The sequence below is a fragment of the Ixodes scapularis genome, unplaced genomic scaffold, assembly GCF_016920785.2.
Source record: "Ixodes scapularis isolate PalLabHiFi unplaced genomic scaffold, ASM1692078v2 PGA_scaffold1__304_contigs__length_218370807, whole genome shotgun sequence".
Lineage (NCBI taxonomy): Eukaryota > Metazoa > Arthropoda > Arachnida > Ixodida > Ixodidae > Ixodes > Ixodes scapularis.
The window spans coordinates 28,899,234-28,911,602 of record NW_024609846.1 but is presented as its reverse complement, the minus strand read 5'-3'; the positions used below and the strand labels follow the sequence as shown (position 1 = coordinate 28,911,602).

The window sequence follows — 12,369 nt, the reverse complement described above, 5'->3', positions numbered from 1 at the left end:
TTGCAGAATTCTTCCGGTTGACCGATACGTGTCAAGTTCGAGCCCGTCGATAATGCCTCGCAGCAGTATCGATGCAAAGTACACCTTGAGCTCCTCCGCTATCGACAGCTTCCACGCTGCAGTGCGAGAGCCATCGGTTGTTGGATGCTTTGCGATAAACTGTGAGGCATACCTGTTCGTCGTTGTCGGAAGTAACTTTTATGCTCACATGTTCTAGGCTGTAGATTCTCTACTGTTTGCTAGTATGTATATTATGTGAGACTTTGTCTTTCAGGTTGCGCTAGCGCAAGCTGAGAAGTTGAACACATTGGAAAAGCAGGCTCGAGACTTGGAGGAAGCCAACGCCCGTTATGTGAAGGAGATAGAGCGCCTCAACATTGTGAGTGACCCTCATTGTTTTCTTTGCTTTTCTTTGTGCCTGATCTTGTTTTCTTGAACATCTGTTTTTTTACCAATACACATTTATGTGACAATCCTTACCTCGCAGGAAGTTCAACGCCTCACAAAGTCCCCGGTGGTCGAAGCAGCCGCTTGTCTCGCGACGGACGACGCAAAAACATTGGTGTGAGTGACATTCTGCACTTCTCTGTTCTCTGAGACACGATGGTGCTTCGATACTTTGGCTGTAATTGAAGGGGCACTGACAGGTCAAAATTATATTTTTTTTTATTATTGTCCGAAACAATTGAAAATGATGCCTGGACATTACCCTCAAATTTCGAAACTTGGGAACTCGGTATTTGTGAATGAAAAGAAACGATTTCCAGAAGCCGGATTTGAAGTTCCCGCACGACCCGTGCCAGTGCAGTGACGTCAAAGATTGAGTTGTCCTGCAACTCGAGTTTCTCTCGTGCCTCAGTCCCTCCATCCCGACCCGAAGTGTCGTGTTCGCCCACGTCCTGCCATCAACCGCTCTTTTCCGTGCGTGATGCCTATCGATGCGAGCAGACGACGCTTGACTTTTGAGTTCGAAGTTCTTGTAGGGCCCTTTCTGCGATCCTAAATTGTTTGAAATGGTATGGGGTCAAAAAAGAAAGCGCAGTGGACTGTTGTGAGCGACGCAAAGCTTCTAAATTTCATATTCGATTACGTCACAAATAAAAAGATGCGAGGAGGTGAGAAGAGGGAGAGAAAAACATCAAAGATAAAAAGGCGCATGCGCATATGGGGAAATTTTTTCTTTTTTTGCATTGTGGTATTTTTTGTGCCTCTGTGACTACAACTTGCATCGTTTTAGACAACCCCAAAAAATACAACCTTTAGGGTGTCAGTGCCCTTTTAAGGAATTCTAAAACGATACCGCATCGCATTCATTTAGCCGAAGGATAGCGTGGGTTGTTCTAGCTGCGTCCAAATTTACCATCTGCTTTTCTATTGTTATCTCTGGGAGTGCCATGGCATGTACATCTTATTGCACCTAATTTACTGTTTGGTCAAGTTGTCAGATTTGCGTCAAATTTTACTTGTGGATTTTAAGGTGGCGGTAAGCTTAGTTCGTACATCTGGCATTTCTGCTACTGGGTGCGAGTTTCAAACGGCTCGCCCCTGGCGGCTAAGTTTAAAATTAAATTAACAAGAACAACAACGACGCACTTTATTTGTCTGCTTTTGCGATGCAGCGCTCGGCTGGCATTACCGAACGCCACTTTCTGCTGAAGCTTTTATTCAGTCAGACTCGCGTCCATTCTCTGCCCCATGTTTGATCGAGAAAGATGACACAAAGGATCTGACCCAGGGGCCTTGTGTTGGCAAACGAGCTTTGGCAAACGAGCTTTGGCAAACGAGCTGGACAAAGTGCCCTTTTTAATTTGATTTTACCACAATTTGGTGGTGCCATTTGGCCAATGCAGTATCTCTGCTAACCTAGAGTTTCTAACGTGCGTCACGGAGCAGAAATTATGGGCCGGCAGGGGAGGTGCTTAAGCTTGCAATCTCGGAATTTGCGGCGCCAGCTTTCTTTTCGTGTACCGTCGAGCTGCGGTGCTAGGATGCGGTCGGATCACCCCCTTCCAAATTAGCGAAGTGTTGCGTTTCTAATTTGTTGAAAGCTCGTGGCACCGCCCTTCGGCGCTCCACGACAGAAGTCATTGTAGGTTTCTCGCGTGGTTTCCGGGGGCGGCAGGGCCTCTCTCGGAGCAGAAGCACAGCCCCTGGCGTCTGAGGCTACGGCAGCGCTCGAGTCTCAGCTGGCGAAGACGCGGGAGTTCCTCTCGACCAGCCGGGCCCGCTGCGGGGAACTTCAGCTGCAGCTGCGCAAGGCAAGCCTCGTTTTTAACAAGAGGTTGCGGTAAACCGGAAAATAGTACGGAGGTGCATAGAGGCCTACGACGCATTTGCCGTTTCTCAATGCGTGAGGAGGGGTATACATAGGAGCTAAATTTGTAGCTGCACCGGAGTAGAGCTCCTATGCATCTCCAAAACTTCTTTGGAATGGAACCACCTTAAGCTTCTAACGTATTTGTGGTTAATTATCGACCATTTAAAAATACCGTTATACCTCCTTTCTTTGTTTTGAGCGTCGGTGAACTAAGCGTAAAATTGCCGTCCTTTTTTATCGGAATCTTTTATTCATCCCGCTTCCCTCTATAATGACGATGGTCCCGACAGTATTTAAATAGATAAATAGCGTAAGGAAGACCTGTATGTCTACTGTACTGCCCCTACTGAAATGCCCCAGGTGCTGTAAATATCTGAATAAACAAGAAAAAAGGAAGCGAAATTGGAGTGCACTTGTATGTTTGGGTGCAGGCATCTGAACTACCGATATAGTGAGGACACTGACACAGGCGAGTTTTTTTTTTAGAAACTGACTCGACTATTGGTAAGATGTTTCCATGATGCCCGCTTATGCTTCGTACCCACAAAATTGCAATGGGGATTGTCAGTTACAAACGACGAGGGCGACGGTGCAAGTAAAAAGCACCGAGAAAATCTTGCGGCGATTGCGTCCATAAACCAACTCCGTAGGGGTTGACAATTTTGCATTACTCTTATTTTTATCTATGAAAGCAGAAACAATCCCATTACAGTCCCCAGTGGGATAAGAGGGGAGTCTCATCGGGACGCCCGGCCTCCAGCACATGCTGCTTGCCTTCCTTTGTGCTTTGGCTGAGCATGTACTCTTGGAGCTCCTGAGACGCAGGGTGGTTATTGAGGGTGAGAAGCTTGCTGGAAGAATGCCGCCTAGAAGACGAGGCATTGCGTCTTCGTTAATGAATCCCTGGCTTGCCCTGAGCGGAGAATGCACCAAAGCTCAAGCACGCCCCAGTGCGCACGCAGTCGTGAGTCTTGTTGTTGCGTTTGTGAGATGCTGCGAGACGCACTGGCTGCGACGCCGACGCGAGCTATGCGGCGCTGCGTGGATCCGCCGGTGAGGAGGTTTGGGGTGGCCTCGTCTTCTAGGTGGTATTGGCTGGAGGCAACTGGGACTCCTCCCCGCCATTCTCCTCCTATAGAGACATCACCGAGAGTGGTTGGCCGTCTTCTGGGCGTGCGCATCGCCGTTGTGCTAGTTTTACCATAGAAAGTGGGGCGAATCGGAGGACAAGAAGATGAAGTACATGCACGAAGCGCCAACTCTCGACCGACTTATTTAGATCGGTCGAGAGTCGGTGCTTCGTGCGTGCTTCATCTTCATTTATTTCGCCGTTGGCTAGTTCCACTCTTAAGTTTTAGCTCGGCCAACCGTAACCTCCAATGCCGTTATTTTTCCAGAGCACGTATCGCAGCTCCGAGGTACGTCGTAGGTGTCGTTGCTCGACTCTCCCTCCCCCTTGCAGAAGGAGGAGGCCCTGTCGGAAGCCCAGCTGGACGCCCGCATCGCCAGGCGGGAGGCCAAGCGGAGCGAGGAGGGGGAGGCCGCCCTGAAGGGCCGCCTGGGGGAAGCCAGCCAGGAGCTGGAGGTCTTGAGGAAGGCAGAGGGAGACCTGAAGACGAGGGTGGCCCAACTGCAGGCGGCACTCCAGCGAGAGGAGAGGCAGGCGGCCACGGCCAAGCTCGGCTACGAGGTGAGGTGCCCGCGCCACCTACGAGACGAGGCCCTTCCCCCCAAACATGGTCGCTACCGCATATTTGCCACTTGCCAAGCCTCTCGGGGCTCGGCGCGCAACGGACGGTCCCCTCTCGATGTGCCGGCAATCCGACAGATTACAGTGGACTCGCCATAATTCAAACTCGGATATTTCACAATTCCGGTTAACTCAAACGACTTTAAAAAATGTTGGTTGTCCTGCAATGTCTTTAAGGGGGGACACTACCCAGAAAAAACAATTTCTGCAAAAAAAAGTTGATTTTGAAAAATGTCCTATTTACATCCACCAACATCTAGAGAGTATTCCCAGAAAGTTTCATTAGTTTACACTGCATAGTTAATTTTTTATAAATTATTTTCGGTCCACCAATGCTAAAGAGAAGGTAGAGGTTGGAGTACCTTGAACACATTTTTCTCCGTTCCACTTTTTGGCATAAATTTCACTTTAGGAAAACTATCGTTTTGTTAATACGCAACTTGGATTCATTTTTATGAGTTTTTCTGGGGTGAAATTTAAAGGGGAAGATAACTATGAGCTTGTATTTTTTATTTTTGTCATTTTTCATGCTCAAAAACTAAAAATTTGGACAAAGGATGGAAATCTAAAAAACTGTATTGTGTTTATGTGGCTTTTTTGTCATGAAAGATGGTATAACATAGAAATATAGCTCCATAGTTATCTGCTCTGAACTGTCCTAATGCAATGTAACACATGAAAACGACATATTTATAAGTAATTTCAAAACTATAGTTTTCCTACACAGACACGCCCACTTTCGTCTTTGAACGTTTGCAATTTTTTTTGTGCTTCACCCAAGTTAACAAAAATTGGCAGAAATGTTCTTAACATCAACAGAAACAAGCCCTGTAAATGTCATTTAAATCAGGCAAGTGGTTCAAATATTAACTTTTTTGGGTAGTGTCCCCCCTTAATGCATTTATAAGCTGCTTAATTAAAACAGAGTTTTCGCTTAATTCTTACTATTTGTGCATTGCTGTGTCGTGCGTGCTTCATTGAGTGTGCTTCTCACTGAGCACCTGCGAACTGCGGGAAAGCAACACCCGCAGAGCTCGCAGTCTTTGCTGTTCCGAAGCATGCGGGTACTCGGTGAGAAGCACACTTGATGGGACTAACCCACCGCGATTATGCGAGCAGAACTGTCCTGACAATCTGCTTTCATTAGTCTTGCTTGTTTTTTTTTTTAATTTTTCTGGGGGCATTAAATTCCAGATGAAAGAAAGAATATGTGCAGATTGCGAGCAGATTTATAAATTCCCTCAATTAGGATAGCTGGGCATCTCTTTAGGTTTAATTTTATGTCAAATCTGTCATTTACTTGCCACCCCAATGTAGGCATTGGACTTTCTGAGGCCACGGTTCATAGATCTAGTTGTCTTAAAACTAACTGAGCCTAGAAGTGGACAAGGGGAAGGTTGGGAACGACCTTCACGAGTTCAGCTGAGTTTTCGTTTAAGCATGGTACGACGGTAGTAAAAGGCTCGGAGAAACTATTCGACATTCAATTAGAAAACATTTGGCCAAAGCCATTATTTGCTTTAAACTCCGCCAATGTTTTATGTTTGTGCCTGCTTATAAATAGGCCTGTGTAGAGGAAAGTGTAAAAAATCTGCTCGGTATGTGTAGCTATTCCTATCGCAAATCACTACTTTGCCACGCATCATATTTAGATGAATTTCTGATAATTCAAACTTCCAATATTTTAAACTAAAGTCTACGGCTTTCTGGGTTTTGAATTAGAGTCTACTGTAATTTGGGCGTGCAATGGGGCTGTGAGGGGAGGGGGGGGGGGGGGGGGGGGAGCATGCTGTGGCTAACCTCCCCACTTCTTTTTCCCCGTCGGGAACGTAACAGAAGGAGCTGGCCAAGTTGGAGGAGCGAGTTCAGATGCTGAGGGACAATTGCGGCGTAGGTAAACCCTCGGTGCCGCTCTCTCGCACCCCGCTTGGAAGCCTGCAGCCCGCTCCACTCTGTTGCCTCGACGCCCCGTCGACCTCTCCGCACCCCCGGGGTCTCTTCGCGGACGCTTCTTTCTCTTGGGTCTTGCACCGAATGCTCTCGACATCTTCCAACCTCCACTCTCTGTTCCTCGCTACGACCACTCGAGCCCGAGGCGGCGACTTTTTCGGGAATCTACCGGATCCCTTTTTGCCAAGACCGGTGTTTGTGCATTGTACCTTGACTCTTGCTTGCTTCTTCCTTTGCCTCGCCGCGTGGTTGTGGGACTTTTCTTTGGCACTTGCATTCTTTCCTAGTTTTGGCGTTGGAAAATGAAAATGTTGGAGCTGATGACGAACGATTTGCCTTGACCTCGGCAGCTGTTGCAGTTCTTTGAGGTTTAGTCGTCATGTAGTGGAGATGAGGATGTATGTGTGCATGTAGCGAGAGGAGGTTCGAGTATACTTGTTGTCATGCACTCGAGATACTGCTGAAGGTCCCGAAAGAACTGACTTTGAGAGTTCAGATTCAAGCTCCAAAACAAAAGTTAGACAAATTTTATATAAGAGGCGAACCTTTTCTTTTTTTTTAATGAGGGCGGAGTCTTATTGAATTAAAATTGCTGGTTCTGAACAGTCGGATTAACTTATGGCCAGCATTTATTTCAGCCAGGTTCAATGATACAAGGTGATTGTGTGTTTTTTTTGGTTTGATTGACACTGTTAGATTTCTGCACTAGAATGCCTTTTAACTATGGAGTAGAAGATAGACAAGCAGTTAGTAGCATCTAATTATTACCTCGTATATATAAAAAGAAACAAGCCCACAAAACACATTTAGTTAGGATAATTAGTAGAAGGAAAGACATTGATAGGTAATGGTGATTGCAGGCTTTGAAAGAAAAGTAGGATAAGTTAATTTATCACGTGGGATAATTAGTAGAAGGAAAGACATTGGTAGGTAATGGTGATTGCAGGCTTTGAAAGAAAAGTAGGATAAGTTATTTTATCACGTGGGATCAGATGTTTGTGTACATTCATGGCATCTGTCTTCAAACATTGCTCCGCTTACGTTTTGCATTGCTTATGCTTTTTAATCTGTACTTCAAATTTTCTGCTACTATAGAATTACTCCAACAGAAAACTTGACAGTGTTGAACGTAACCTCTCGCAGACTGCCAAGAACCTTGAAGCCAAATGCACCACGACGGCGGACGAATGTCGTGACCTCACCATTAAGTGCAAGGTAACCGGGTCATGCTTTGTTTGGTGTGCACCCAAGAGCTTTCCTAGCCTTTCTATGTACTTTGTTGCTTCCGGTAAATTTTGTGTATTTTAATGACCGTTTTTTGATGGGGGTTTCTCAAGTGGGATGTGCTTGCCTTGACAGTCAAGGCTCTTTCTTGGCATTATTTCTTCGCAACACTACAAAAATGCCATCTCTTCTTTTTCTCATATTTGTCCCCAACCCTTTTTCGTCATAGCTTGTTTGTTTCTTTAGTCTTCTTTTCGTACTTTTTTACTGCATTTTTATGTAATTTTTTGTGTTCAAATTTCTTTTTTATTTTTGAAGAATTATTTTATGTTTTATAATTATTGTTTTTGAAAATGCATTTGATGCTTTTTAAGACATTCTTCTAGAAAATAGTCTATACATTTTTTTAGAGGATTCTGGAAATAGCAGAGAGACAGGTATGCCTGAAAATCCAGCTTGCTCAATTGTAAGCCGATGCAAAATTTTTTAAATAATTATTTTTTAAACAAATTTCTATTCTATCTGTACAAGGTCAGGATGCAGCCCATTTTCAAAGGACCTTACGACGTGTGACCTTACAACATAGACGATCATGGCGCTGAGTTTTGATATAAACATTTTCTCTCCAAATAAAACCTGCAATTTTTGGAGCAGCTGTTTTGCCCGTACGCTAGTAGTTTTTTATATGCTCAATTTACAGCTCGGTATTTTTACTATTGCGGTTTTGGGTAGTATTTTGGAGAAATATTTACACAACGCATTGCGTGTCATAGTGATAGTCCTTTACAGTTTGTACTCGCAAGGTAGTGACTAGAGTTATAAAATGGATAGAACATTTATCATATGGGATGTGGTAAGCTGTTTGTCAAGTTAGTGAGTGGTGAAATGCTGTGAGTGATTTCTGTCCTCATAAGCCCAGGGCATGCAAGTAAAGAAGTAGAGTCTTAACAGGAGTCATAATGGACCTTTTTCCAGTAACAAGCGTTGTCTAGCGGTTTTTCTGAGAACTACAAACTGAGGGCACTTCAAAAAAGACAAACATTCGCTCTCGTCGCTCTAACACCATCTAGCGTTTTTTTTTTTTTAAACTCTAACACCATCTAGCGTTGTTTTTTTTTTGTTTTTTAAATAACAAAGTGAGGGTTATGTGAAGGTTCTCCAAAATAGACAAACAATTGCCCTTCGTATGTCATCTTTTGCTTTCACTTTCATTATCGTGAACTAACTGCCACATCGTTTTTTTTTTCTCGAGCTTTTCACAAGCCACACCCTTGCCAAGAGCTACACTATTTTTATAATTAGTTTATTAACAAGTTTTATTGTCTTTATAATCGTCTTATCTTGATCAAAGCATTTATTTAGTAGTTTTTTCTTATTTTATTAGTATTTTTGTCAACAACTTCCTCGTGGACGTTTTTACACTGCACTTTGAAAGAAAATGAAGTCTCGAGGGTCAAAAGAAAAAAAATGTTTGGAAACAATAACAATAGCTACTGAAAGGTATTTCTAGGGGCTATCACACCCAAAATGTTTCCTTACGCCCCCTTTTCTAGAAAATATAAAGGCTAAGGGCATTATTTATCTATTCTGTTTTATTTATTTATTTATTCTGGCTGAGAAGGTTGCCGCCATCGCTCGTAGATGGTGGTAGCTGTCCGGAGTGTTGCGTTGCCATTTATTTTCTGGCGGACACGATCCTGGGGAAACTAGCCCTTAATAGTTCCGCTGTAATATAAATGATTATGGTTCTCTTTCCCCCGTCAATTTGAGCAACCAACTGCGGGGCTATGAAACGGTATCACTGCATGATATCACCACATATAGCATTCCTCAAAGGCCGTTGAACAAAGAAAGCTATCTTTCCGCTGATGCTTCGCCGTGTCGTTGATGATACTGGACAATATGGACAGAAACAGGTCAGCCGCGCAGCCCCTGCACTCTGCAGAGAAACAAGGTAAACGCTATCACAATACAACTCTAACCACATTGGCTGCTCAGCTGCTACTTGTACCTTGGCCTGGCTGACGTGGCCGTCCTCCGGTAATGGCAGCAGCACACTGGGAGCGAGGGTAGCTGCATGCGGAGAGGACTACTGGAAAAAGATCCATTGGCTGCTGTTAGTAATTTCTATTTGCATCCAATTTAGTTTAAACACTCGCTCAGATGGAAACGGTAGTTGAGCAATCCCTTACGGGCATATGCTCGCTGAAGAATCTATGCACTATGTATACAATATTTTGAAGTGAGCTGTTTCAATATAATCGAAGATTTTACTTTTTCTCTTTCTTGCTCCTCTTACTTTTCCCCGATTCGCTTCAGAAATTTTTAAGCCGAGCTCGACACGAGTAATCGATTCCGAGAAATAAGCTAGGCTTCTCGAACGCGTCTCAATTTTTCTTTCTGTACAACTTTGTGCCAGCCCGCGTATGTTACCAAGTCTAGATTGCGCAACTTTTAACGACGCAACTCGTTCATGCAGCTCGCCCGACTTTACCCAGCAGTTTTTAAGCTCGCCTGGTTTTTTGAGGCAGGGTCTGCGTTTACTGCTAGACGTTTTTGGTTTGAGGCCGAGTGGCTTGTTTTGGGTTCCTCCCTTCCCTTCTGCTTGGTTTGTGCGACCCGAGGTGTTGGAGCTGGAAGCCCAACGGGAGGCCGAGACTCGCACACGGGTGGAGCGGGACTCCCAGGAGCTCGAGGAGGAGCTCAGGAAGGAGAGGGCCAAGACGGACAAGCTCATCAAGGTGAGGCCCCCCCCTTTCGCCCAATTCTTGGGAGCCCAGGCCTGAGCGGCGCACACTACGGCGCTGAGACGGAGCAGCAGCAGACGAGCTGAGTTGCGACTCTCGGTCGAGTTTCGTCATTTTCTTTCCACGGTCGGGGACTCTAGTTGTGCAGTTCCGCGTCGACCTTAGCTTTATTTTTAAATTCTAGAGAAGCCAACAGTGATGCAAATAATTCTGCAACATGCTTCAACGTGTATATGAAGGTATAACGAGTGTTTAAGAACGGTAGAGACAACATGATGGGGAAAACAGCTCAGAAAACGCAGACTACGAAGAAGAACAAACACGACAGGACAATGTTCTTCTTAGTAGTCTGCGTTTTCTGAGTTGTTTTCCTCTTCATGTATAATGTCAACCAACTGGCCCAGTTTACCACCTTATTACAGTAAAGACAATCTGTTACTCAGTGCTCTCTAATCACTACTTAATAATATAATAATTTGTTTTATTTTTATCAACATACATCAGTGGAGGAGACCAAAGGAAAATGGTGTCGATACAGCTTGACAGGTCCTTGGCCCCCTTATTAAAGCAACGGAGCTAATTGGCACAAAAGTCAATAGTACACATGAATAACAATGAAATGATTCAATCATATTATAAGCACTCAGTAAAAACAGAAATAAGCACACCCTTATGGTTTTAAGGAAACATTGCGAAGTTCAGAGAAAGAAATTCCTTCAACATCAATGTTTTTTTTTTTAATCTAGACAATTTAGAAGCATCTGATATCCGTAATTGGTATTTACACACTTTGAAACTTTCCTCTATTCGGCATGTCGAGTGGGGTATGTAGGTATGTGGCATTGTAAAGTTGCCTACTCAGTTAAAAAAACTGAGTTTCTGATTTGTTCAGATTTATAGAAGGAAATAAGCTTATAGTTATATAGTTTCTTTTTATATTGAGCACTTGGAAGCGTTCAAATAGTTGTTCATGATAATAATATGAAACATTTGAAATTATTCTCATAATTTTCTTTTGTAAGAGATATAGTTTTTCTGGGTTTGTAAACGTGGTAGTGCCCCAGACAAGGTGACAATATACTAAGTGAGAATAAAACAGAGTTGTAAATTAATTGCTTGGCACTACTGGTTGGGAGCACGATCTGACGATGATATGTTAATCCTATAACACGTGACAACTTTGAGGTAACATAATGTATATAATTATCCCTTAACATAATTTCCAAAAAGAAAACCCCTGAAGTCTTAAAAGGACTGACATTTTTGATTAGACATGAATTTAACAAAACAATGTCCTCGTTCAATTCCACCTTTTATGCCTTGGTCCAAAAAGTATGGCTTTTGTTTGCTAGCATTAATCTTCAGGCAATTACACTTTGCCCAAGCTTCAAGCTGTGTTAAAAAGAAGTTTGCCCATTCTACGAATCACTTTCGTCTGTACCTGAAAAGAAGACGCTAGTATTGCAGAGAGTAAACTCCTCGTTTACTCTCTGCAATACTAGGCTGTGCTGCTCGTGAATTAAAGTTGCACAGCCAGACACTTCTGCTCCGAGGAAAAGCTGATTCTACACTGTGAATAGACTTTAGCAGCGAGTTTCTTCGGCCTATTTTATATTCTTAGAAATATCATAAGCTTTGCACTTATTTTGGAAAGGGAAAAACAGACTTTCTTCCTTCTGACTAAATGATTGGTTTTATTTGTGTCTATTTTGAACAGGAAAGGTATGAATCTCTCTGGTCCTTACTAATTAATTAATACATTTTCCAAATATCATCTTTCTGAAACTCAAGTTACAAAAGTAAAAATAAATGTTTTTTTTTAATGAATTTTGTTGTTGTTTATTTCTGGCTCTGCAAGAACAGCCACAGCCTTTCGGGCGTCTGCCGAGAAAATGCGAGGAGCAAAATTGCGACGGCAGTTTCTGCAGTAATTGGAAGGCCTCAAGTGGTGGCAGAGTTGCTCGTGACCTTGAGGATGTTCACCCTGTCTTTGTTTTGAGCATCTTTTGTTGTTTGGGGAACATTTTCAGACGCTGCAGTTGATGAAGGACACCTGCGAGGAGTTGGAGAGGCAAGTTGTGGCCTATGAGACCATGTACCAAGAGGCAGAGAAGAAAGTAGCCAACTTCGACGCCGAGCGGTGACTATGTTTTTAAACATGGAGTGGGTTTAAAGGATACCCGATGAAAGTGGTATGGAATGACACGAAAAACCTTCATGAAATGTGCAACATAGATTTCAGAAGACTTTTCGCTGCGAACTTGGTGCACACATCTCTTCATTTTATCGTTATTAAGTATTTGAAATGGCCTCTGCTTGTCCTATCTACTGTAGTTGATGGCAGATCCTTTCTTAAGGCTAGGGAAAACGTTCGAAAGTAC

General features: G+C 43.6%; 1 protein-coding gene across 1 annotated transcript in view; it reads left to right on the top strand.

Moving 5' to 3' along the window:
* Positions 1 to 12,369, top strand: part of LOC115332754 (citron Rho-interacting kinase) — a 66,184-nt gene that overhangs the window by 50,693 nt on the left and 3,122 nt on the right. Inside the window, exons 16-23 of the mRNA XM_040216943.1 lie at positions 275 to 379; positions 488 to 564; positions 2,123 to 2,258; positions 3,780 to 4,007; positions 5,904 to 5,957; positions 7,161 to 7,232; positions 9,866 to 9,982; positions 12,019 to 12,128. Coding sequence (XP_040072877.1) covers positions 275 to 379; positions 488 to 564; positions 2,123 to 2,258; positions 3,780 to 4,007; positions 5,904 to 5,957; positions 7,161 to 7,232; positions 9,866 to 9,982; positions 12,019 to 12,128 — 899 coding nt within the window. The remainder of the gene's footprint in view (positions 1 to 274; positions 380 to 487; positions 565 to 2,122; positions 2,259 to 3,779; positions 4,008 to 5,903; positions 5,958 to 7,160; positions 7,233 to 9,865; positions 9,983 to 12,018; positions 12,129 to 12,369) is intronic.